Below are 25,828 nucleotides of genomic sequence, written 5' to 3' on the forward strand. Positions count from 1 at the left end.
TGTAATTTAAACTATTGAAAACAGTCACATATCCTGCCATTTAACCTGCGCTTCTGATAGTTATAAATTCAATGTTAGTACATCACTTTAAAAGGTGGTTTATTTTTAATATTTTCTAAAAAATGGTGAAATTAAATGAAAATAAACACTTATGTATGCTTTTTGATATCATACATTCTATATGATGCAATTTTTCAAAGAAGAACAACAATAAACTAGTAAATATGTTACAAAAAGTTCAAGGACAAAGACAAATCAATTTCAATTTTTTCTAAAACCAAACACAGATAATTTTTCTTCTCTTATTTTTATTTTAGGTATATATTTTTTGTTCCGAAACTTTGTCTGTGTAGTTATTCTAAAGAAAAGATCAGAATTAAAATTTTATTATGATGCGAACACCCTATATAATGACCTTCATTTTATGTTTGTGAAACTGCAACTTCACAGTATTCATTCATAAATTTTAAAATGGCTGCTAGCAGCCAGGTAGTGAATAATTATTTTCTTTTTGTTTCCTTAAATTTGTTTAACGTAAGTCGAGAATGATACAATTATAAATGGGTCTTCCAAAGTTATGAAATACAAAGGTATCGGTATTTATATACATCTATATGTAACTGGGACGACACTTGACATAAAACATTCAAATTTTGTTGTGTGACATAATGCAAAATAATTATTAAAGTGAAGATCAACGGTGGCCTTTAAATATAAATAGTAAAATTCAATTTATCATTCACGCCTACTTTTCATCATTTATTTGAGTATCACAAATTAACGAAATAAATAAACAGGAAATACAAACAGTTAAATTTATTAGAACCAACCATTTGTCATATTATAAACAAACTCGATTATTACATTGTAATGATTATTTTTATTCTTTAGGTTGAATTCACAACTGATGACCAGACCATAGATTATCGGAAGTATTGAAATATATAATTTTTCAAGCACATTTCTACAAAACATAGCTTTATTCGCGATGGAAAGGATAAGGGATGAGGATCGCAAGCGGCGATTGCGATTTTTGGAGGAGCGCATTCAAAATCCCAAAAGCAAAGCTAACATCGACTGTTTATTAGATACAGTGCAAGCTTTAATAACCGATTGTGATCATCCGGCCGTTAGAAAAGTTAAAAACATTGAGGTATATTTAAATCGATGTAAGTACAAACAATACTTTTTTTTATAAAAAATCTGGTGTAAAGAGGAATGTTTAGATTTTCGTTTGTTTGCGGGCGGAATGTAAAACAGACGCCTATCAAAACAAATTTACTGGGTTTATAAAGTGAATTGGCTAATAAATGCGCACAGGATTATTTCCATTACCAACTAGTCTAATGTTTCAAAAGTGTCTACCTTTGCACCTTACAGGTCATATCATAATTTAATCTGATTTCAAGTGATTACACTAATTATGTGTGTGTAATTAAGATACAAATTCACAGCACACTTAGCTATATCATCATAGTGTAAAAAATAGAAGTCAGAGAACCCCTATGTAATTTTTGGGAACTGCAAATGTAGGAGTTATAGGTAGATGTCTTACCTGTCAATATTGTTATTCATTAAAGATTGTTCTCTAGATTGTCGGTAAAAAATACAGATCTTTTCTTTCTGTTTCATTATACTATACGACGCTAGTGCACATGCACATGGTGGTTAGGTGGAAAAACTGAACTGCCTAATAAAGTTACGTGTTATTATTATTATTATTATTGTGAATGATTAAAATTAAAATAAGCTAACCAGCAAGATACAATGAAGGTAGCTAGGAAGGAAGGTATTGTTCACAATGTCAATATCCCATATAGGATTGGTAGTTTGTTCCCAAATGCTGTAATCAGTTTGTCATTAAAATTGTCTGCTTCTCAATAGATAACATGGAAATAGCTGTTAAATGATCTTCGGTCATTGAGTTAATTAATTAATTGTTTTATCGATCACTTGTTGCATGTTTTGTGTTATTCTGGCCCTGAGTGCCTGTTTGTCTTTCAGATTATGATTGGTTTATGCCGAATAAATTTGTTCATCTCATCTGTAAATGGTTGGTTTTGTGATTAATCGCAGTTTATTCTTAGAGATTTGTAACATCGATCAGTGCCAAACACTGTGATCTATGCGCCCTCCGTTTTAGAGATCGCGTCCAGAACTACGAAATCTCGATGTCCAAACCCATTTCCATTTTTTTTTCTGTAAGGCTGTCTCACTATTATATTCTTTACACTATGGCTATTTAGTGGAATTTTCATGTATCTGTATGAGAGCTGTACTAGTAACAAGGCGAGAGCGAGCTATTCAAAGATGACCATGTCTGCAGGAGAAGCAAACTGGCTTCGTGGCGCACCAATATGAGAAATTAATAGAATATGAATAGTGGGGATGCATCATCCTCGCCTTCTGACGGGCCGGTATCTGACATTGTTTAATTAAAAAATAAAAATGTTATTTTTTGAATGCATTGACTGACAGAAGAAACATACACAAAAAAAGTTTACATATGGCACAGATACATACATGGCGCTGTGTTTGAAGATCGACACACACAGAAAAAATATAAAACGGCACAAAATTTGAAAAATATAAATATAAATCAAACGATATCACGCTTGGATCTTTGAAATTGACAGCTAATGACAGTTCGACAGTTTAGTTCGTAATTGAAACTTCTAACAGACAGACGTCACTCGTTTTATTTTTCAGGGTAATACTGTCTTGTGTTTTAACCAATCACAGTGAAGGTCAAGCTGTCCCTATGCTTTCTACCGCTACCTTCTTAAAATGAATAGCGAATAGTCACTAGCCCCACTTTTTACGCGACTTATTAGTTTCAAATTTTCAAGCCGTAACTGTTTGTTTATATTGTAGAAAGTCAATTGCAGTAGACCTTATCTCATGTTTGATATGCGAAATTAAATAAACACAATAATATTGTTCTACTAGTGAAGGTAAATGAACTTAAATGCCTAATTTACAATGTAGTGAATAATTAATATAGAAACTAATTTAGGATCAAAATCATAGAAGCTTTTGCTAGTATGCCACAAGTTGAATTTTGATTCACCTTTTTTTTTATCGATACCATTGATTATATACACTATCAGATAGGCCGAGCTTATGAGGCTACATGATCCTATAAAAGAGTTCCCGTTAAGGCGGGCAGATGTCACACTATGTATCACTAAATTATTTACGCATTGCTCACAACCACAAGGTCGAAAATTCATTAGCCAACAGTTAGTACTTGGAGTTCAGTCCAGAGGGCGCGTTGGATAAATTGTTGATAAAAAGAAAGTATCGCAATCATCATTTTTGGGCAAAATTTGCTGTCAAATTAAAAACTAAAATCTGAACAGCTGTAATTTTATTATAACCTAACTTTGCATTGTACTGTCATGTTTTATAAAAATATACGAAATAAAATTTCATCTCAGGGCTCTGCATTGAAACAAACAAAATATTATTCCGACTACCTCCAAGAATGGTTAAAAACTGTGATGTAAACAATGCCAGCTTATTGTACGAATATGTAAGTGTTATAATCTTTAAAGAAGTGTAGGTGTACCTATAATCAATTTCTTTTTACATCAGTGTATCCTGACTCTATATGTAATGTAGTTCTCCATTATTTTGGGTTCGTTGTAAATTCTTAGGATATAAAAGGAACCACAAATGTTTATTAAATTTCTAAAAGGCGATCGATTTCGGGTTTTCTATCTACCCATGGCCTGATGATGGCTAGATAGAAAACCCGAAATCGATCGCCTTTTAGAAATTTAATAAACATTTGTGGTTCCTTTTATATCCTAAGTATCCTCACTCCTTCGCAGTGCTTTATATTAAAGGGAACAAGATAACCATTTCTTCAAAGTCATAAAACCGAAAACATTTTATTCTTAACAAGCTACGTAGAGAGGATCTTTTGCTCATGGAAATCGAAAGCATGTGTGTGGATTGCTTATTTCAGAAGCAGCAAAATATTTTGAGTTTCTAGTAAACTGGCTGTTCAATTCTGAATATTCTTATGCTCTTCAGTTATACTAATGATAGCAAACGCATGTTTCCTTTGCGCTGACAAATCTTAACAAGTGATAAATTTGGGCGATCAACCTTCGAGGACACGGCAGATTCACATTCAGCAGTGTTTTTTTATATGGACATTTTCGTAACGCCCCAGTGTAATAGCTGTTCGTTTCAAGACACGGAGGATTAGTACGAACATATTTGCAGAGTAGTGTACTTGTGCAATTTTTTATTGTAATTAGCAGACTCCGAGTCCACAGGGTGCGTTATAAGTTTGTACAAAATCAACAACCGCCAGTCGCTGTTGTTATATAAGTGCTGGCAGTAGCAAATAAACATTTTTTCAATAAATGTTTGTCAAGTTTTTACTTAGGTCAATGTAAAGGCGTTGAGTTATTTAAAATGGTCCATAGGGAAATTTACATTACGCCAATTGTTCTCAAAGTTATTTCACTTAACAGTTCTCGATCTCAATCCCGCAAAGTGGATAAAGAAGCAGCAGCATGTATTCCAGCGCTGAAAAGGTGTTCATGTATTGTACAAGAGTAGGCACAAGAGCAGAGTGGTATACGATCTATTCAGCACCGAGTATCCAGGACGGACCGGTCCCAAAAAAAGCACAATTCTACGAATCGTAGCGACATTCAGAAATTGTGGCTGATTTAGAAACAATTTTTACAATACTGTGGCAGATGATTCGCAAGGAAGGCATGACATTCTAACACTTAGGTAGATATCCTACGTTGTCTTTATGCGTCCCCTTTTCTTCCTATTTTGAATTCCGGTATTCCATATGTGTTTCGTCTATCAGGGCATCCATTTCTTTTTTATTTTCTTACAGGAATTCCATCAAGTTGTGTAACTTCCCTTTACAATAATCTGTTCTTGATTCGTTCAGCACTCTCTCTCTACTGTAGGTCCATATTGGTCTGTAACGTTATTGCTGTAAGTAGATTTCATTAACTGTTACAGTACTTACCGAAGCAGTTTCTTGCTATCGCCTTTGCCTTATTCTAGGAATTCCTCGAGGAATTCATAGCCGTGTACTCGAAATGTAAATAACAACAAAATTCATCTTGATAACATGGCATTAACGTATACCTACCTACTACACCTACTTCCAATAGGTAAGCAGGTAAAATTATCTTCAATCAATTATCAAAACGTTTGCCATAAATAAAAGGTGATTTATTTATGAACGTTTGCAGGTTATGTTTATTATTTACCCCTTTACACTTCTCGTTTCACTTAGACCATTCAACGCAAATTCAAATTCTAGCGCGCTTTAGGTTGCGCAGTACCGATGGAGTCACGCAAATACAAAAATCCCCTATATTCTCATTCCGGAATTATGATCTTTGATTCGAAATTCATTTACGCCATCTACCGATAATGGGAGATATTAGTATTGAAAAAATATTGTGTGCTACCATCTGCATCGCAGCGGCGGTACTTCTAAATTATGTACAGCGCCATCTGCGGACCGCGCGCATGGAATAGGATGAAACAAATTATTAACCTCGGCCTATCTGATAGTGTGTATAATCAATGTCGATACACACATAAAGTCAAGTGACGCTACCACCCACAAAATTGGAAATTCCTGTATAGATTTTTATCTAGTTTATCCACCTCTGAAACACATTGTCGATAGAAAGTACAAAATAATAGCATTCTTTTAGGAAAATGCGTTAAAAAATAATAAAATAAAAATAGGATGCATATCCATAGCCTTTCGTGCTTGTTGAATTTGATTTAAAAAAAATATTGTTTCAAATTGTTGATAATCTGAGGTTCTGTTTTAGATGATAAATTCGCAAGTGAGATAGTGAACCTTCGAATGAAAACAGATGACTACGAGCACATTAAAGTAATTGGCCGAGGTGCATTTGGCAAGGTACAATTAGTCCGTCATAGATCAACAAATCAGGTGTACGCGATGAAACGCCTTAGTAAAGCCGATTTAATTAAGCGATCAGATTCAGCGTTTTTTTGGGAGGAGCGGCATATAATGGCGCATGCCAATTCCGAGTGGATAGTGCGGTTGCACTTTGCATTTCAAGACGCCAAACACTTATACATGGTGATGGATTATATGCCGGGGGGTGACATTGTTAATTTAATGGGCAATTATGACATTCCCGAAAAGTGGGCGAAATTTTACACGATGGAGGTTGTTCTAGCGCTGGATGTGATACATAAGATGGGTTTCGTGCATAGGGACGTTAAACCGGACAACATGTTGCTAGATAAATATGGACATCTTAAATTGGCAGATTTTGGTACGTGTATGCGTATGGACGAAGATGGGCTAGTGCGATCTAATAACGTTGTGGGAACTCCTGATTACATATCGCCTGAAGTTCTGCAGAGTCATGGCAAGGGGGTGTATGGTAGAGAATGCGATTGGTGGTCTGTGGGGATCTTTGTCTATGAAATGCTGGTGGGTGAAACTCCATTTTACGCCGATAGCTTGCTAGGTACTTACAATAAAATTATGTATCATGAGAACAACCTTTCGTTTCCACCTGAAGTAGAAATCTCCTCCGACGCTAAATCTCTAATACAGGGTTTATTATGTGATAGAACCAAACGGTTAGGTAGCAATTCTGTTGATGAAATTAAAAGCCATTCTTTCTTTATCAATGACCAATGGACTTTCGAGAACTTAAGGGAGTCCGCACCGCCTGTTGTTCCAGAATTGACCGGCGATGATGATACCAGCAACTTTGATGATTATGAAAAAGACGAAACTCCCGAAGAGAGTTTTGCTGTGCCAAATAATTTTGCAGGTAATCATCTGCCGTTCATCGGATTTACTTACAATTCCGATTATCAACTACTGTCTAGTAGGCAAGATATCGTCGACACGCGCTCAATTTCTAATCATATAACTAGTGATAAAAATGCAAATGCTCAAGTTTGCAAGTTAGAAAAACTGTTAGAACAGGAACGAAACAATGTAGAATCTTTAGAATCCAAACAACGAATTTTAATCGCTCAATTAGATAATTTAGCACAACGTGAGACGGACCTACGCGATGAGGCATCTAAATATGAGAAAGAATTGACAATTTTGAAGCACAGTTATAAGGACATCCAACGGAAAGCCGAAAATGAAATCGAATTGAGACGCAAAACCGAAAAGCTACTAGGAGATGTTAAGAAACGTTTGGAAGACGAGCAAGGTAAACGGACGAGAGAGATGAATAACAATCAGCAGCACAATGACAAGATCAACCTGCTTGAAAAGCAAGTGACAGAGCTCCAAGACAAGCTAAAGGTTGAGACGGAAAATTGTCAAAGATTGCGTAAGCAGGCAGCTGAACTTACGATGGCCAAGTCGACCTCCGAACAAATGGCCAGTGAGTTTCAAACGAAATTGCTAACGATTCAGTCGCAACGGGACGCTCTACAAGCGGAGGTGACCTCCTTGCAGAGTCAACTGAGTCAGGAGAAAAGTTCAAGGACGCAGGTTTCTGATCAGCAGTTAGTTCTCGAAAATAAAGTTGTTAGTTTACATAGCGAATTGGAGCACACTAGGCAGAGGGAGGGGAAAATGGCAGCTGACAATATAAGTCTAAGCGAGAGGATATCGAATTTAGAAAAGGAATGCGCGGGTTTAGAATTGGAACTTAAGGCGGCTCAAAATCGGTATCATCAAGAGGTGAAGGCGCACGAGGAAACTGAAAGGACCAGGATGTTAAATAAGGAGGAAGCCAATCTGGAAGTAGTTAAAGGTGGGTAGAATTTTGTTCTTAATTATTTTCACATTTTCCTGTTGTACCTAAAGTCAAAATTGTTTACAAAAATAATTTTTTACGACTATTTTTACCATAGCAATCAATAATTATTGCTGGATTTTTTTGTAAATATGTTTATGTAAGCAACTTGATAATCGTCAGAATGTCACGTACAAAGGTCCATAACTCAAATCCTTGTAACCGTACAAAAATGTAATTTATATAATCATCTCTTGTAAACAGTTTTCATAGAAAATGAATTTTTGAAATAATATCTAAAAATGATATTACCGAAAAACTAAAAATGGCAAATTTCGTTTACATTTTCCCTAGTTTAAATGGTCGGAAATGGACGGTTTGCCTTAGCAGCTTCTATATGGAGAATCTGAATCGGTTATCAGAATTTTCATGCTAGACACGCTAGATGTAGACGCTACAGGCAACTACTTTCTTATTTCCTAAGGCCGCCATATTGGATTTTTTAAGGATTACACTCTTCCAAGATGATACGTACATTTATGAGCAGGGAGGGCCGTAAACTTTTTTCAAATGCGCATTCTTGATGTAGTAAAGCTATCTGAGCGAACCATAATATGAACGTGATGTTTTATTTTGAAAGAAATTCAGCTTACAGGTCCATTCTGCTCGAAATGGATTGCCACAACCTCCATTGATTTTTGTGTTGCTTTTATCTGCTAGAAATAGGATTACTACCAGCGCGAATTTTTTTTTCATTCCGCTTAAAAGAGCATTGCCATCGGGCCGAATGATTCTTTTTTTGTTTCATTTTGTTAGAAATGGCATTGCCATCAGGGCGAATTTTTTTTTGTTCTGCTTGAAATGGCATTGTCATCAGGGCGAATGAGTTTTTATCTTCTTCTTTCGTTTCATTCTGCTCAAAATGGGATGCCACCAGCGCTAATATTTTGTTTGTCTCATTCCCCTAGATATGGGCTTGCCCCCAGTGCAAATTTTTTTCGTTCCGCTTGAAGTGGCATTGATCAGGACCATTGATTTTTATATTATTTTTCATTTAATTCTCTTCGGGATAATCACCAGCACAAATATATATATTTTTTATTTCATTCCGCTCGAAATGGGATTGCCACAAGCGCCAATGATTTTTATCTATTTTTTTTTGTTTCTATCTGCTAGATAGGGGTTACCACCAGCGCGAATTTTTTTTTCGTTTCGCTTAAAATGGCATTACCATCAGTGCCAACTTTTTTATTTTTGGAAGAATTTAAACGAAATTTGATACATAGGCACTTGGGATAAAGGAAAATCAAACGCCAATTTCAAAATTTGGTTTTGCGCATGCGCAGTGCCAACTTTTTTATTTATGGAAGAATTTAAACGAAATTTGATACATAGCACTTGGAATAAAGGAAAATCAAACGCCAATTTCAAAATTTGGTGTTGCGCATGCGCAGTGCCAACTTTTTTATTTATGGAAGAATTTAAACGAAATTTGATACATAGGCACTTGGGATAAAGGAAAATCAAACGCCAATTTCAAAATTTGGTTTTGCGCATGCGCAGTGCCAACTTTTTTATTTATGGAAGAATTTAAATGAAATTTGATACATAGGCACTTGGAATAAAGGAAAATCTAACGCCAGTTTCAAAATTTGGTTTCGCGCATGCGCAGTGTCAACTTTTTTATTTATGGAAGCATTTAAATGAAATTTGATACATAGGTGCTTGGAATAAAGGAAAATCTAGCAACAGTTTCAAAATTTTATTTTGCGCATGCGTAGTGCCAACTTTTTTATCTATGGAAGCATTTAAGTGAAATTTGATATTTAGGCGCTTGGAACAAAGGAAAATCTAACATTAGTTTCAAAATTTAGGTTTGCGCATGCGCAGTTCCAACTTTCTTATTTAGAAAAGCATTGAAATGAAATTCTTCTCATAAACTGAACTTGAAGAAGCACGGCAAAAATGGATTGCCCATGTGCAACGCTATCTTTCATATTTGTGGCCGGATTTTTACTATTTTAACAGAAGTTGCATCTTACAAATGGGAAATGAATGCAATTGGAAATGCGCTTTATGTAATTCGTTTACGATTACTTTTTAACTTGTTTTCATTGCGCTCGAAATAGGATTGCTATCAGCATTTTTTTGGTTTTATTCTCTTCGGTATAATCACAAGCGCGAATGGTTTTTATATATTTTTTTCGTTCCGCTTGAAGTGGTATTGACACAAGGGCAAATGATTTTTTTATGTTCATTCCGCTGGAAATACGATTGCTACCAGCGTTTCGTTCTCCTCCAGACAACCACCGGCGTGAATATTTTTTTGTTTCATTCCCCTAGAAATGGGTTTACCGCCACTCGAATGCTTTTTTCTTTTTTTTTTGTAGCTTTCTAGGGGGAAATAAGTACCATTTTTGGTGTACACCAAAAATTCAAGTTCAAATTAATACACGTTAATTCTAATTAATTCACGTTAATTCTAATTAATTCACGTTAATTCAAATTAATTCACGATAATTCAAATTAATTCACGTTAATTCAAGTTAATTCACGTTAATTCAAATTAATTCACATTAAATCACGTTAATTCAAATTAATTCACGTTAATTCAAATTAATTCACGTTAATTCAAATTAATTCAAAGAGGTGTACATCAAAAATTCATAGTTGTTTCCCCATACGACAAGCGCGAAAGTTTTTTTTTGTTCATCCCTCTGCTCATTTAAGCGTTGAGGGGTGAAAATGTAGGTTGTGTTGTGTGGATATAATTGCACTTTTTGAACCTGTGAACCCTTAGCGAACCATTCTAAAGCTTGATGTTTTCATGTTGCATGAAATTTCACTTACATATTAAGTACCTATATTAAAAATTTGTTTTATGCGACTAAGGAGGCGTTTAATACTTGGCATGGAGAGTCTTGATTATTATGAATGAAATAAAAAAATAATGAGCACTTAGAAACTTACATTTTTATTTGGTGTCTGACCATCCCAAAAAAGGTTTCATTATCCTCTTCCCTTAAGCATTTTCTGTAATTTCCCAACAATCAATACTTTTTTGTACTATTTTACTTCATGACAGTAAAAATTTTGAAATTTGAATTCTATTTTTTAAAAACTTTAAATTACCTAAATATCTGGAAAGAATTTCTTTTATGTCTCGATTAGAATTGCTGCATTTTCCAAGACCACAATTAAAAAGAAAATTTACGTTTTTCAAAAATTAATTCGATTTTAGGTGGTTTCTTTTCCCAATCGTGAACAAGAAAATATAAAAAAAATTCCTCACAAACTATTTCAGTTTTGGAGGCCACTCCGCATTCACATTGTAAAACGAATACCTCCAAATTAAATCACAATGCATTTTCAAAATAAAAAAATTCTGTTGTTTGTGTTATACAGATTCGTCATAATTTTTTATTATTTGTTCAGCACTTCAAACAAAATTAAATGAAGAGAAAATTGCCCGCCAGAAAGCCGATTTGAATTCGCAGGAAAAAGAAAGGCAAATATCCATGCTTTCGGTTGACTATCGCCAAATTCAGCAACGACTTCAAAAGTTAGAAGGCGAATATAGGCAAGAAATGGAAAAAGTAAAAGGTCTTCAAAGTCAGGTGGAACAAGAGCAGCAGAAAAAGACAATCTTAAACTCGGAACTTAGCCAACACCTGTCCGAAATAGCACAAATTAAAGCTAAGGAAAGTCAGTTATCTGCGGAAGTCGCACAGTTACAAGTAATTCATTTATTTTCTGTGTGATTAATGCGCGAATGTTTTTTTTTAGGATAGTAAAAAATGTATAGAGGAAGAGCTGTATAAATTGAAGCGGGAATGGTCGATTGAAAAGCTACAAATGAAGGAGGTACAAGATTCGCTGGAAACGGAGCAGTACTTTTCGACTCTCTACAAAACGCAAACGACCGAATTGAAAGAAGAAATCGAAGAGAAGAATCGGATAAACAAGGAATTCGAAGAGGAGCGCGTTTCTTTAAAGCACCAATGTCAAATAGCTCTCGCGCGGGCGGATTCCGAAGCCTTAGCCAGATCGATTGCCGAAGAGACTATCGCTGATTTAGAAAAAGAGAAGACAATGAAGGAGCTCGAACTTAAAGATCTTTTAGCGAAGCATAGAAGTGATGTTAGCGCAAAGGAATCTATGGTTAGTGCCAGTAAGGAGCGGGAGCTGGACATGAAGAAGCACGTGGAGCAGTTACTTAAAGAGAAGGAGGAGTTAGGTAGACATTTAAAACAAGTCCAGGATGAACTTAATAAAAAGATAGATAACACTGAAGAGATAGAGAGGTTAACTAATAAATTAAAGACTGAATCGCTTCTCAAACAGCAGGCTGTAAATAAATTACACGAAGTTCTCAATCGGAAAGATATTAGAGAAGGTAAAGGTAAGAGTAAGGACAAAGTTTCCAGTTCGGACCTCAGGAGAAAAGAGAAGGACTTAAAGAAATTGCAACAGGAGTTGACTCAAGAAAAAGAAAAGTTCATCTTAGTATCTCAAGCGTCACAGAAAAATATCCAAGACATGCAGGTGCGTAACTAATTGTTGTTTTTGGCAAAATGCATTTGGTTAATCTTTTTAGTTCCAATTAAACGAAGAAAGTTTGGCGAAACAGAGGCTTCAAATGGAATTAGACAGTAAAGACTCCGAAATTGAACAATTGCAAATGAAACTAGCTACGTTGAATAGTGAAACTGCGTCTTTAAGTTCGGCCGATAACGATGGCGATGATTTCAATACGGATTCCATGTTCGAAGGTTGGCTTTCGATACCGACAAAACAAAACATTAGGCGGCACGGTTGGAGGAAGCAATACGTCGTTGTATCCAGTAGAAAGATTATATTTTATAATTCGGAAAGTGATAAACAAAATACAGATCCAGTCATTGTTTTAGATTTATGGTAAGTTTACTTTGTATTGTCAAAATGGAGTAACATTGAGCCCTTCTACTAATTACTCACATCTAATAGTTAAAATTAGAATCCTTTCCTCAACAAGTAAGATACAGACTCGGAGAAACTGCTATAAAATACATTAGTGTATCAAAATTGGTTCGATTGAGAAAATAAAGCTAAAAGAAATAGTAATAAGGCTGGTCAATGGAGATGAGAAGTGTTAAAAATATTTGTGTTGATCAGTATTTAATGAACAGTGAGATGAATACAAGTAATTCATGGGTCTCACTAAACTTACTGCTGTGACGACAACATGCAATTTATTAGATCACGCAAAGAAATCTTAACTAGTGTAAGTGAAACAGATTTTTTGTTTGGCCCGGATGAGTTTGTAGTGTAAGAAACTACAAAAGTGGTAACGTGGAAATTTTATTTACAAACATAATGTAGTATGTTATAAAATTCCTCCATTAGATGTCGCCTGTTGTCGTCCCCATCCTTTGAAGTTGAATCCCTTTCTCATTCTCCTCTTTCAATTTACCTCGCACACACAAACATAGTAACTCTCACAGACACAAATGCGCATAGTGCAAGTAATGGAAACCCTCTACCGCAAACCTCATAAATTCAACATTTTTCCCAAATCATATCAACCCGTCCTCCTCATCCAACAGTGCTTTTCCATAATTAAACTTAAAATTTTGAAATTTAAAAGTATAACACATACTACAGGGTGTTTCTAAATAAAATTTCTACGTTACCACTTATATTTTCTTAGAGTAGACTAAAAAAATTAAATTGACCAAAGAATTATTTATGTAAGAAAAACTCCAAAACGTATTATCTAGATGACAAAAACGTCAATTTATGGTTGGAAACAGATATTTTCTGAACAGAATTTTACCCACAAATGGGTCCAGGAAAATTCGGACGGATTACTTAAGTTGGCACCAATAAATAAAACTAATGCAACTGTGGCTGTGGAAAGTGCCATTTGTACATTGGGAATGTTTTGAATTTGTTGTTGTCAAGTCCTGCAAGTTTTAACTCCATAGGCTTTGCTTTTTTAGAACCCTGTGAAAGCGTGAAATCTGTATAGCCATGACCCTTTGACTTTAAAGAATTCATGGTTGAAGGGATTTGTACGGTAAGTATTGCCACTGAAATTGAATGAATTACTAATTCAAGCAGAAGTGTGACACGTATGCCGGCCTCATATTTGAATACAATGCATTAGCACTTGGTTGTCCACCTCTCCTGTCATTACTACAAAAGGCAAATTTGAGTATGCCACAAACTATAAGGTCACAAACAACTAGCATAAATTATGGGGGGTCTTTTATTGTTTTGTGTTGCTTCCTATACAGTGTGTATCAACCAAATGGAATAAATTCGGTAATAAGTATACAGAGATGTTTTCAAATTTAAAGTAACGCTCCTGCATGTTTATTTGAATCAGTTGCGTTGCGTATTTTTTTCAGATAACTAATCTAACTGTGACCATAGAGGAAATACAATAAGAGTTACAAACGAATAGGATAAACTGGCTTTGCTAATTTTCGCTCAGGAGATGCTGTCATCTGCTTTTTAAAGGGGTGTAACTAACCATAAAAATAGAAAATCGTACGTTCATTAGCGTGCCGATATGCGGTCCCCTCGTTCTGAGATGGCGCTATAGTTAGTCGAGGTGGGTTTCAGCTATGGAGCAATTTACGACATTTACTGTAATGGTTAGCACAAGTGTACAATCTAATCTACTATGAAATATGACACTTTCTATACAATCTGTAAAAGATAATTCGCTTAATTCGAAGAAATATGACAAAACAAAAGGCGTAAAAATTAGGAAAGAGAGGTTTTAATTTTGATATCTAGAAATTGAAATTATAAAGGCTCTCCGGTGTGAGTTGTTTCTTCAATTCTTCAACCCGGAAGACAATTTGTATCTTATTCTTACGAGACCACATATGCTCTACAATCTAACCAGTAACCAGCAATGCAATGAAAGGTAGATTGGCAAAGATTGTACTTTTCTTGCGTTTTTTAGCGCTGGTGCTAGTGTTCTCCGTCGGTCAGGAGCCACTTTTGCCATGTTGAACTACTTTTACGGGAATGGCCCTAAACTTTTAACATGCGACAACCAATAGAGTCTATTAGTGATTACGTCATAATAGCCCGCGAAATTCGAATTGCAGGATTTGTCTGTTTTACTGTCGGAAATATTGACCCCTATCGCTCTATCCATTAAGGATCAGTTTTAAATAGGTCCTCTGTACGGGCTGACTGACTGACTATTATGGCATTAAATAAGCATATCAACCCTCCTATATCGAAACACTGATTACTTAACTTAACAGAGCAATAATCGTTAAATAAAATCCATTAATTGCGTTATAATTAAAAAATAAAGATATGCGTACCATATTTACACTTTACGAAATATGGAATGATCATGACCTTGTTCTTGTGTTTACATTTTCCCAATTGCTAGACTTGGTCGTTTACTTGCCTGCAGAAGAAGATAGGAAAAAACTAAAAAATCACCACGTTAGTAAACCACGCTCGGGGATGGCGCCCGGATGTCGCCGACCCCACATAATGTAGTCCCGTCCCTAAAGAATTGTTAATTATGCGGCCTGGTAGGTACAAGTACACTCCTCATCTTTCTACAACTGCAGAAGAAGACTTAAAAAATCACCATGCGGTTACCTTTTGAAAAAGTTATTTTGCGACTTTCATGTTGCAATATAACAGGCTAATAGAAACTGGTCTACCACACAAAAATGCGCTGAAGTGCATTCAATTTTACACGATTTTTTTCTCATAACGTCATATTTAAATTCTGTTTACGTAGTTTCAAAATTTGGAAAATGGATATCAATAGTACGAACGGATGCGTAACATTAATTTCTACAAAAAAAAACTAAATAGACTTTGTTCGAAGCGAAAAATCGGACATGAAGATTATTTGGAATTGTATCGTAAGTAGGTACGTGAGAAGTTTAAAAATTGGTTTGAAATTTCCAACAAGCAAAAGATCAATTTATTAATAAACCTTATCTATAATGTGCGGTACAAATCTTGTAATCTTTATGCACTCGAATTTAAATAGGGACAATAAGTTTGTCAAAACCCTCAACAGATTTATTATTTAACAACCGTCGATACTTACTATTAATTGTTGTGTGGGTATTGGATTTCGTTTCGCACATTTTATAGAATTGCAAGTAGGTAATAAATTATTTGACAAAGTACAACCAATGTATTTTTTTTACCGAATGCATCCTCTTGAAAGGTCGGGCAGTAAAGGAAAGTTCTTTGATTTATTTAAAGAGAATGTACGTAAATTTATCAGTTCAAGGTCAAACATTATAAATGATTTCGTAAAACCGCGGCTTTGAGTGGTTCATAAACGCGCTAATGGGGTCATCCCGCCTTCATTTTTTATTTCTGATCCACAAAGTACATTAAAAATAAAAAGACCTGTGGGTCCTCAATTTTTATTTGTGAGTAAAATAAACCCAAAATAAATTATTGAAAAGCTGTGTTTTTAGTCCGAATTTGAAACGCTTCAGACTAAATACGTCACAAACCTACAACCAATCACATAGAAGTGAGCTGGCAACCTTATGCGAGGGTCTGACGTTTGTCACATTTGACGTTTTGAGAGGGATGTTTAACTGCATCTAGCACGAAAGTGACAAGTGCCTGTGACAGATGACGCAAGTTATAAATGCCATTCTCTTGCAATATTGCCAAGTCGTTATGTCATCTGAATGGTTCTAGGAGCTGATTGGTCGGGCTTATTACGTCACAGAGCCCGCCACAATCATATCGTTTTGAATAAACCTTTTAAAACCGCACATGTTCATTACTTTTTGGCTAATCAGCCTCTATTTTTAAATAAACTTTTACTGTCCAAAAAAATGTTTTATGGTTTCAGGTACACGCTTATTAAATTAGAACTGCGGAATTCAACTATACTGTAAACCCCCATTCAGCTACCCAATTTAGTGATCTGCCCTACATAACAGGGGGCGCTGAATGAAAATTTTCCCTAAAGTCACTAAATATAGAAAGTACCGCAATCCATTGGGCTCGTGTGTTAGAGAGAGAACGCATGATTTTTGCCCAAAAATGGCGGAAGTTACCAGATTCTAGTAACTTTAATGTTAGGGATTGTTCCACCAGTTTGGAGATATATGTATATATTTTTATAAAACATGACAGTACTATGAAGTTAGGTTATAAAAAATGACAGCTATTCAGATTTTATTTGTCAATTTTTTTAAGTTGGCAGGAAATTTGCCCAAAAATGGCGGATGATTGCGGTACTTTCTATATCTAGTGACTTTAATTTTCCCTAAAGTCACTAGATATAGAAAGTACCCCAATCATCCGCCATTTTTGGGCAAATTTGCTGCCAACTTCAAAAAATTGACAAATAAAATCTGAATAGCTGTCATTTTTTATAACCTAACTTCATAGTACTGTCATGTTTTATAAAAATATATACAGATATCTCCAAACAGGTGGAACAATCCCTACCATTAAAGTTACTAGAATCTGGTAACTTCCGCCATTTTTGGGCAAAAATCATGCGTTCTCTCTCTAACACACGAGCCCAATGGATTGCGGTACTTTCTAAATTTAGTGACTTTAATTTTCCCTAAAGTCACTAGATATATGTATTTATCTATATTTAGTGACTTTAATTTTTCCAATTTTCCCACGTTTACATCGCCATCTACTTATGAGGTGTGTGAAAGGTGGTCACAAATTAATAAGCGTCTGGAACTCTTATTGTATTTACTCTATACTGTGACGGATACCAACTTTCATATATTGAATACACCTTGTATATACAGTATCTGGATTCGTCAAACGTCAAGGACATATTTTAGCAGTTGGCCTGTGGTGCGAGATCATATTTTGGCAGTTGGCTCGAGGTACCATATTTCGGAAGTTGCCTCAGTTGTTTTGGCAGATGGCATGGGGTTATTTTGGTAGTTGATTGCATATTTTCAGCAGTTGGCCTGGAGTGCTATATTTCGACAGTTTGTTCGCCACCTTGGACTGGCGTCATGGGCGGTTGTTGGAAAATTTTTTTAATTGGCGGTAAGATTCGAACCCTCGCTACTTGAAATTGTATTTATTGTTCTTGTTTACAAAATAAATTTGTGGAAATGGACGGCTAACGCGTAATCACCAGAAGTACAGAGGCTTTAAAAATGTTATAGTTAGAGGTTGAAGTGTTCTTAGATTTTTTAAAAAATCTTCAACATAGCGCCGGAAATGTTACCCATTTCTTGACCAATATTCCCTTCATGAGAGTATTGGAATTGGTTTGTTCACGTAGACTCGTTTTTTAAGAAAACCCCATAAGAAAAAATCAGCTGGAGACAGGTATGGGCTGCGGAGAGGCTATAGCATGTCTCTTCTGCGTGAGATCCGTTTGTGTCCGAACAGTTTTTTAACCACAGGTAAATCTTATTAGTGTATGATGAGTTGCGCCATTTTGCTGCATCCAGATCCTATAGTTGAAAACAATCTCAAACATTTTCACACATTCTGCTGAGTTAACGATCACAGAATCACTGGGAGTATTTTTGAAAAAGTACGGGCCAATTAATTACGCTCTTTGAAGATATTTCCGCCCAAACCGTTACTTTAGGAGAATGCAAAGATCTTTGGCGGGTCCGTTTAGGGTTTTGGACATAGCCATTTAAGTGGAAATGAGCTCGTACGAGAAGAAGAAGCTGATAAGTCGCTTGGACATCGTATCAACAAACTTTGTGTTTAATTAAATCGTTTTTTTTTCACTCGTGCACCGATTGTATGGGGGTGCAGTTTTACGTCTTGACACAAACGCGTTCGGCGTATCGCCAAAGCATCTGAACGCTTACGTGTAGACATCTCTTCACCCCTCCTGCTCTGCATTTGCCCTGTTTGTTTTTTATTGATTGTCTAACTTGTTACCTCGAAGTTCTTAACCCGTGATTTAATATAATTAACCTTTGGACACTGATTAATATTGCGTGATTGATAATACGATCGACATAGGTGGCGAGTAGCAACATAGAAATCATGGTTTTTGTAAAAATGTTATACACAGAATGCGCATTGTTGGTCCTGCGGGCCTATGTGACACACTACATCAACGATCATCATTAGTCTAGTAAAATTTAGAAATGCTAAATAATATATAAAATTAAAAAATTCTGCATTGGCCAGGATCGAACACGGGTCTCCCATTTTCTACAAATCATATTCTAATGAATTTGGCATCGTTGTTTACCGTAACGCAATGTCCTACGTGAGCGGCAACATGCGGCCGGCGCGGTATCCGAGGCGTAGACGGCAAACGTGACCAGAGACTCCTAGACTGAAGCGGTAGACTCGGAAATATCAAATATTTTGACCCGTTGTGCCGCCTCATAAACGCTTGAGCAGTGTGGGCCGCACAGTAGTTGCTAGGTAGGACATACCAATAAACTATCATGCTTTAATATAGCCGCGACGACCGCCCCGGTAAAAATGACAATATTTCCATTTACAAAAATAGTGGAAAGGATTCTAAACTGCTTTTTACTAAAAGATGTTAGATGATATTCTTACAATGTTTCTTGTTCTAGTAAAGTATTTCATGTACGATCGGTTACGCAAGGAGATGTTATTAGAGCAGATTCAAAAGATATTCCTAGGATATTTCAATTATTATATGCTGGTGAAGGCGAAGCTAGAAAGACTGACGAACAAGGAAACATGTTAGATGTCAGTTCGATTAGAGGCGACGATAAACCGGGAGCTGTGATGCACAAGGGTCACGAGTTCTTACAAATCTCCTTTCATATGCCGACCAATTGTGAGGTATGCCCTAAACCTATGTGGCACATGTTTCGACCGCCTCCAGCTCTAGAGTGTAGACGTAAGTATTGTAGTCATTCTCGAAGCAGGAATGGTAGCTGTTATTTTAAGGATGTCGAACGAAAATACACAAAGAGCACCTCGATAGGAAGGAAGATTACCTAGCTCCATGTAAGTTACATTATGATCCTACTTATGCCAAAGAACTGCTGCTACTTGCGCCATCCGTTGAAGATCAGAAACATTGGGTCACGAGACTTAGTAAAAAGATTCAAAAAAGTGGTTATAAAGCGAATAATTCAAATACAGACTCTGCCAAAATTTCACCAAGGTGAGTTGAGCTAATGACTTTTGTGGTATGCGAGTGGCTGATCTGCATTAGCTTGTAGTGTAGTGTACATTATACGTGTTTGTGCTGTTTTATAATGCAATGCTTGATTGTTGTAACGTGTAAGTCACTGTGTATTGTATAGTATTTATAGTTATAGTGTATGACTTCCATATTGTTTTAAATTAATTGTGTACTTAACTAATACAAGCCTTTCATGAGTTGACAAAACTAACAATATGGAAGATACAATGAAATTAACTATGGCATAATGATTTATTTTGTAAGTACAATGTAGTCAATTAAAAGCATTATTTTATGAGTTGCTTATGACACATACCGAGGTAAGTAAATAATGCAAGTTGTTAAATTAATGCCCAGTTGCACCAACAAAATTAAGCCTTGCTTAAAGTTAAGTAGAACTTAAAATCTATGGCAACGATTATTAAGACAGTCGTTGCTATGGCATTTAAGTTATGCTTAACTTTAAGCGATACTTAATTTTGACGGTGCAACTGGCCATAAGAAATGTTTTCTTTTGCTTTGTTACATTTGGAACAGCTTCACCTCATTAGGTAGTGTGGTACATAAAATTGTTGTGGTGACTTATCTTTTAAAATCAATGGTAAAATCTTAGAATCTCCCAAACAGTAAGATAGGGTTGGATTTTGAGAGCTACCGGGTGCATTGAAATATGCGTTTTAAGCGTGGAACTTGGAATCCGATCACCAGCTTGAAATCTAGATTGGATTGTAAAGAGATCTGCTAAAACTTGAAAGCTGAGCATCATTAAATCTTGAATCACGAAACCAAAGTGTGAATTCTCTACTTGAAGCCGTAAGGTTGAAGACTACTCAAACCTTGCCTGCAGACACCGGCCAATAGTCAATGGCAAAATCTAATAGCTGTCTTCAAATTATCAGTCAATTTACAGAAGCCAGAAGCCCAGATCATCTAAATCAAGATATTTTATCATAAGTTGATTTGCAGAAGGGAATTGGGTTTTAATTTTAAAATCTAAACCACAAACCTTTCAGTTTCAAGCACAGTGTAAAAATCAACTGTTGTGAAACAACGGACGCTGTTAAGTGCCAAACAACGGCCACCTTGGCGCTGCGACAGCAATGGCCTGGCCGAACGCGCCCAATGTTGCCTATGTATGTAATCTGATATCTTTACCGTATTAAATGTGATATCGTCGCCACTTATGTTTTTTTAACGCCGCGGATATAATCGATTTTGTAATTTTTACTCCATCAAGTGACGTAAAAATCTAATATGGTCTATTAATACCCCATATACACAATAGAGGCGCATAGTTTTGATTAACACACGTTTTTTAATTGTTTAACTACTCCAAATATATCTGCAATGAACGTTCTGCACCTTGGACCCCAACGCTTTTGTGGTAACAATTTATTTAACTGCGAGCACGTTAATCTGATAACGTAATAACACGCAAATATTCACGTGTGTATTAATAATAATAATAATAACACCCATGACAAGAATTGTGTCGAAAAATGGCGGTATAATTTTCCGGTTGCGCGACTAAGGATTCTTTCATATACTTCGGTTATACAGCTTTCAGGTTGAACTTTCAATTAAAAATGAATCTTCACGCGATCTCAAAAATGGCGTACACAATTCATATGATTCGCCTTGAAAGCTTGGACAAGAATTTCGTGTTACGCGATCTAAAAATTGGCGCGCTTACGTTACATAGTTTTGCCTCAAAAGTGTGCTTGTGAATTTCTTTCTCCCACCCGATTTTTACTTACAATGTTCGCCGAATTCTACACCCTAAACGGACCCAACGCTAAACCGGGTTTAGTTTTGTTTTTTATGCATGTAGGTAAAAGTATAGTAGAAATGCCGTCCTTCATGGTCCTTTACGGCTTTACGACGGTTTTTACAACGGCAACGTTTTGACACTTATATAATAATAATAATAATAATCTTTATTGTCCAAACAAGTAAATACTCTATAACAGGACAATATCTAAAAAAGAAATCTTAAAGTTATTGCGAGCTATTCAAGAAAAAAAACAACAAACAAATCTAAAAATTCAACTCTGATACAACTAAATTTCATTCAACGAATTTTAACAGTTCGTTTAAAGCAATATTAAATATATCCGTGGTGGAAGATAATTCGTTCACTAGTGAGCACACTAAATGAACTGGTGATCTCTGTAACGCAGCAGTTCATATGCTTGAACACTCGTTTCTGATTTTAACGCGTATTACTTCCCTGCGTTCTATTTTCTTTTATGAAACTGTACACGTATACAATTTTGTATGTTGGCAAATTTGTAAATTTTGAAACCAAAACTTTCCAATGCTAAAGTGACCACCTGTTGCAATCGCCATAGTGAAAATGAAAAAAAAAACACCCTGTATATAATGTTTTAGTGAAGTTATTGAAATTACTGGATGCATCCCTATTTGGAATAAAAACTCTTCTAGTGGAAGTACGGTACACTGATCCAAATTTTTCCATCTCTCCTACATTGCATCTTGAGGCTGTGTGTATTTGCAGAGATTTGGATATCTGCATTCAAGATCCTGCATCCTGTGGTGTAAGGTCTGAAAGTGCAAGTACTCATGTCGTAACTTAGAGCTTGAAACATGAATTCCAAAGTTCAGAACTTAACTCCTTTATGACATAGTCGTCAACCTTGGAGGCAGAAGCCGAATGCACAAAGCCTAGAACTTGAATCCCAAAACCACGGAGGATATCTACTGAAGCATGACGTTCAATGCACAACAAATTTTTAAAGACGTGACGCCCATATTTTGGCATTTGAGACCCCCAATGCTAAATGTCTGTTTTTTGTGATATGCTTATAAGCTGAAACCTAAAAGTGAGATATGCAGTCTGGAGTCAAAAACAAAAATCCATCAATTTTTGAATGTCAAGATTCTGTGATGCATCCACAGACTCCAAACCAGCTCAAATCATATAACTTAAGGTTGGACCCTTGATTCTAAACTTGACTCCATGACGTTTCAAACGTTCTCTAATGTAAAAGCTTGCAGTTCGCAAAAACAAGAGTACCTGAACTTGAAGTTTTCTTCCGTCCAGTTCCTGACGCTTGAATTCAATTTCCTTAAATCTGGAAATGGAGTTGGAAGCTTGAGGCTTAATGTTGAAGCCTAAATAGGCTGATTTCTGAAATCAAAAACCTACAAACTGATGCTTGAGTGTTGTTCTTAGATGTACAACTTAAGAGCCTCAAGTCAAAATGAAGCTTCTATAGCTTGACATTTGAAAATCTAAAAACCAAACTTTGAAACGTAATAACGTGAGGTTTATCCTGAAGGCTAGAACCATGGAAGCACCGAGTCTGGATAATTTTGAGTTTTGCTTCAGTCTTAGGTCTGGGTGGTGGAGTCGAAAACTTCACGAATACTTTGGTTTGAATTAAAGCCTAAAAATCGAAATCTAATCTCTGGTCTTTAAATTTTTGTTAGTAAGGTTCAAATTGGATGTGCAGGCAACATTAGAGCAATTTTGTTCTCCTAACTCACCCTACATATTTGGATGAGACATGTATTACATATCCAGTTTGTTTTTCTTTGTTTGTTGGTCTAAATGTTAACACTGCAACCTGTGCTTATTGAGTGTGAAATATGTTGAAAGCATCGCAATTAACAAGCTTTCTGTGCACGCTAACAAATTTGTGTTACTTTACTGCCAATTTTTATGCATTTGAATGTGAATGGCTCGTTTGTTTTTTCTTGATCAGTACTAGTATAATAGTCGATGTACATATTTTCATTGTTAGGGAATCCACAAGATCATCTCTGAAGCCATATATGAATGTCCAAAGGTCAGCGACGTTACCTGCTAATGCCTCTTTAAATAACAAATAACACGCCTGTATTTAAGGTACTAACATTAATTTATTCAGCATTTTAAAACGTTCACAGTGATGCAGTCGACACAATTTTATGTTAATTACTTAATCATGTACAAATGTTATTTTTACAACAGTCCTAGCTAGCGAGAGGCGTATTTTTCAATTGGTACTTTAGCCTTTCAATCTTTTTTTATTTTATATTTTTATACACTGTGAATTTTTTTAATTTAATTATGTTTTATACCCTACGCATTTGCCTAGATTATGTGACAGCATCAAAGCAGGTGCTATCATTGAAATCCCGATTGTCAAATTAATACTGTTTTATATGTTTTACATTCCATTAGTGCATACAGTGTGTATTTGAATTTTATATTAATTATATTTACTTAATTCGAAGATGAAATTGTGCTGTGAACAACGATTTTATGTTGTGAAAGAACCTAACATAGCAGTCTATGGTCTTATTTTTATTATTTGAAAACTGTGCCTTAGATTATATGTCATTATTTATTTTACATTATAATATTTGTACTAATTTCATACTAGTACTATCCTAAAGTCTTATAATGTTATGATTCGTAAAAGAGATGCCCCCAAATGGCCTGTATTACATTACTTGGATGTGTTGTAATAAATTATTTCCAATGTTTGTTTTATTTCTATTGCCAATTGTTTTATTACTTTGACTATTGTTATTTTATTTATGGTTTTCGGCAAGTACATTTTTACGATTGTATAATATTTCTTGTTGTTGCATTGCTTATACGTATATTTCGAGCGTTATAATCATGTTGATATTTTTAAATAGATTGTATTTTAATAAATTTAATTTACTTCGTAATTACTAATATTTTTATATTAAAGATTCAGGTTCCTACCAGTTTTAGTATGTACTTTGTCTATAATGTGTCATACAAAAAATTTTTTGAAAAGTCAACTAAATAAAGATATATATTGTAACTTATCTGAGATTATCTTAGCTCTGGATTGGGTGTTGATCGAGTTCTTTTGGTGTTAAAATGTAAAATCAAGAGAGTGATATGTTCTGAGTTTCAAAATATTTGCAATGATACCAGATTGTGAAAATATTTTTTAGAAAATCCATGTTCGGTTGGTTGGCAAAATTTAACAGAGATTAAGCATTATCACCTTGCTTTATGTAATAGACAGGGGGAGTTATTGCACCTTCTGCAGAGGCACCCCTAAAAAGCATTATGCGGGTCACTCTGTAATTGGGCGCAAGCCTGTTGAGGGCTCAGAACAAGACAGGGATAATAAATAAATTGTTTAGCATGGTTTCTCGAAACGAGCAGAGATTGATATATGGTGGAAGAATTGCAGTTTTTTTAGATGTTTTGACTAAACAATGGGCTTCAACATGAAATATGAGACTGCCAAAATAGAGTAATTGACCTCTGCTGACCTTGAAAATAGAAAATATTGCAACGCAAAAAATGGAGGTAACCGTGAACATGAAAATGATATTACAAAAAATGGGGTTATTGATCTCTGATGACCTTACAAATGGAATATTACACAGCAAAATTGTAGGTCATTCAACTTTGATAACCTTGCATACAAAATAAGACACCCCAAAATATGAGGTCATTGATCTTTAATGATCCTGTGAATAAAATTTGACACTGCAAAAAATGGGATTGTCAACCTTTGGGAAAGTGAAATTAGACAACACAAATGAGATCATTGACGTTCGATGACCTTGAAAGCTATTACCCTCGAGCTAAACCTTGAACTACTTTCCAAGGTCACTGCCACTGCATCAGATTTGAAGTCATGTATAGTCTACCATACCTTATTTTCTTTCAGTATAGTGTTTTTTTACTTACCCCCTGTTATGTTAACCAATGTAATTAATATAATTTGTTTTAGTAATTACTAATTAATTATAAATCAACAGCTTCATTTATTTTTTGCCCTAATAACGGTCTCAGTTTGTTACTGCATTCATTTGGTTCAGACATTGTACAGGGTGTCCTATATCTTGGACATTTATAGGATGTTTGAATTGTTAGTGCGAAAATCAAAAAAATTGTTAATTTTAGAATTGCCCTATATTTTCTTGGTTAAAACATACAGAAAAA

At 35.3% G+C, this 25,828-nt stretch overlaps 1 protein-coding gene across 1 annotated transcript; it reads left to right on the forward strand.

The window, feature by feature from the left end:
* Nucleotides 1–458: 458 nt before the first annotated feature.
* On the forward strand, nucleotides 459–24,375 carry LOC116171270 (rho-associated protein kinase 1). Its single transcript, XM_031488008.1, has 9 exons — nucleotides 459–590; nucleotides 892–1,169; nucleotides 5,835–7,769; nucleotides 11,187–11,488; nucleotides 11,538–12,296; nucleotides 12,349–12,668; nucleotides 19,298–19,590; nucleotides 19,641–19,860; nucleotides 23,649–24,375. The coding sequence occupies exons 2-9, from the start codon at nucleotides 989–991 to the stop codon at nucleotides 23,734–23,736; spliced, it is 4,098 nt and encodes a 1,365-aa protein (XP_031343868.1). The 5' UTR covers nucleotides 459–590; nucleotides 892–988; the 3' UTR covers nucleotides 23,737–24,375.
* Nucleotides 24,376–25,828: the final 1,453 nt, after the last annotated feature.

Source organism: Photinus pyralis, unplaced genomic scaffold, assembly GCF_008802855.1.
Source record: "Photinus pyralis isolate 1611_PpyrPB1 unplaced genomic scaffold, Ppyr1.3 Ppyr1.4_LG5, whole genome shotgun sequence".
NCBI classification, from domain to species: domain Eukaryota; kingdom Metazoa; phylum Arthropoda; class Insecta; order Coleoptera; family Lampyridae; genus Photinus; species Photinus pyralis.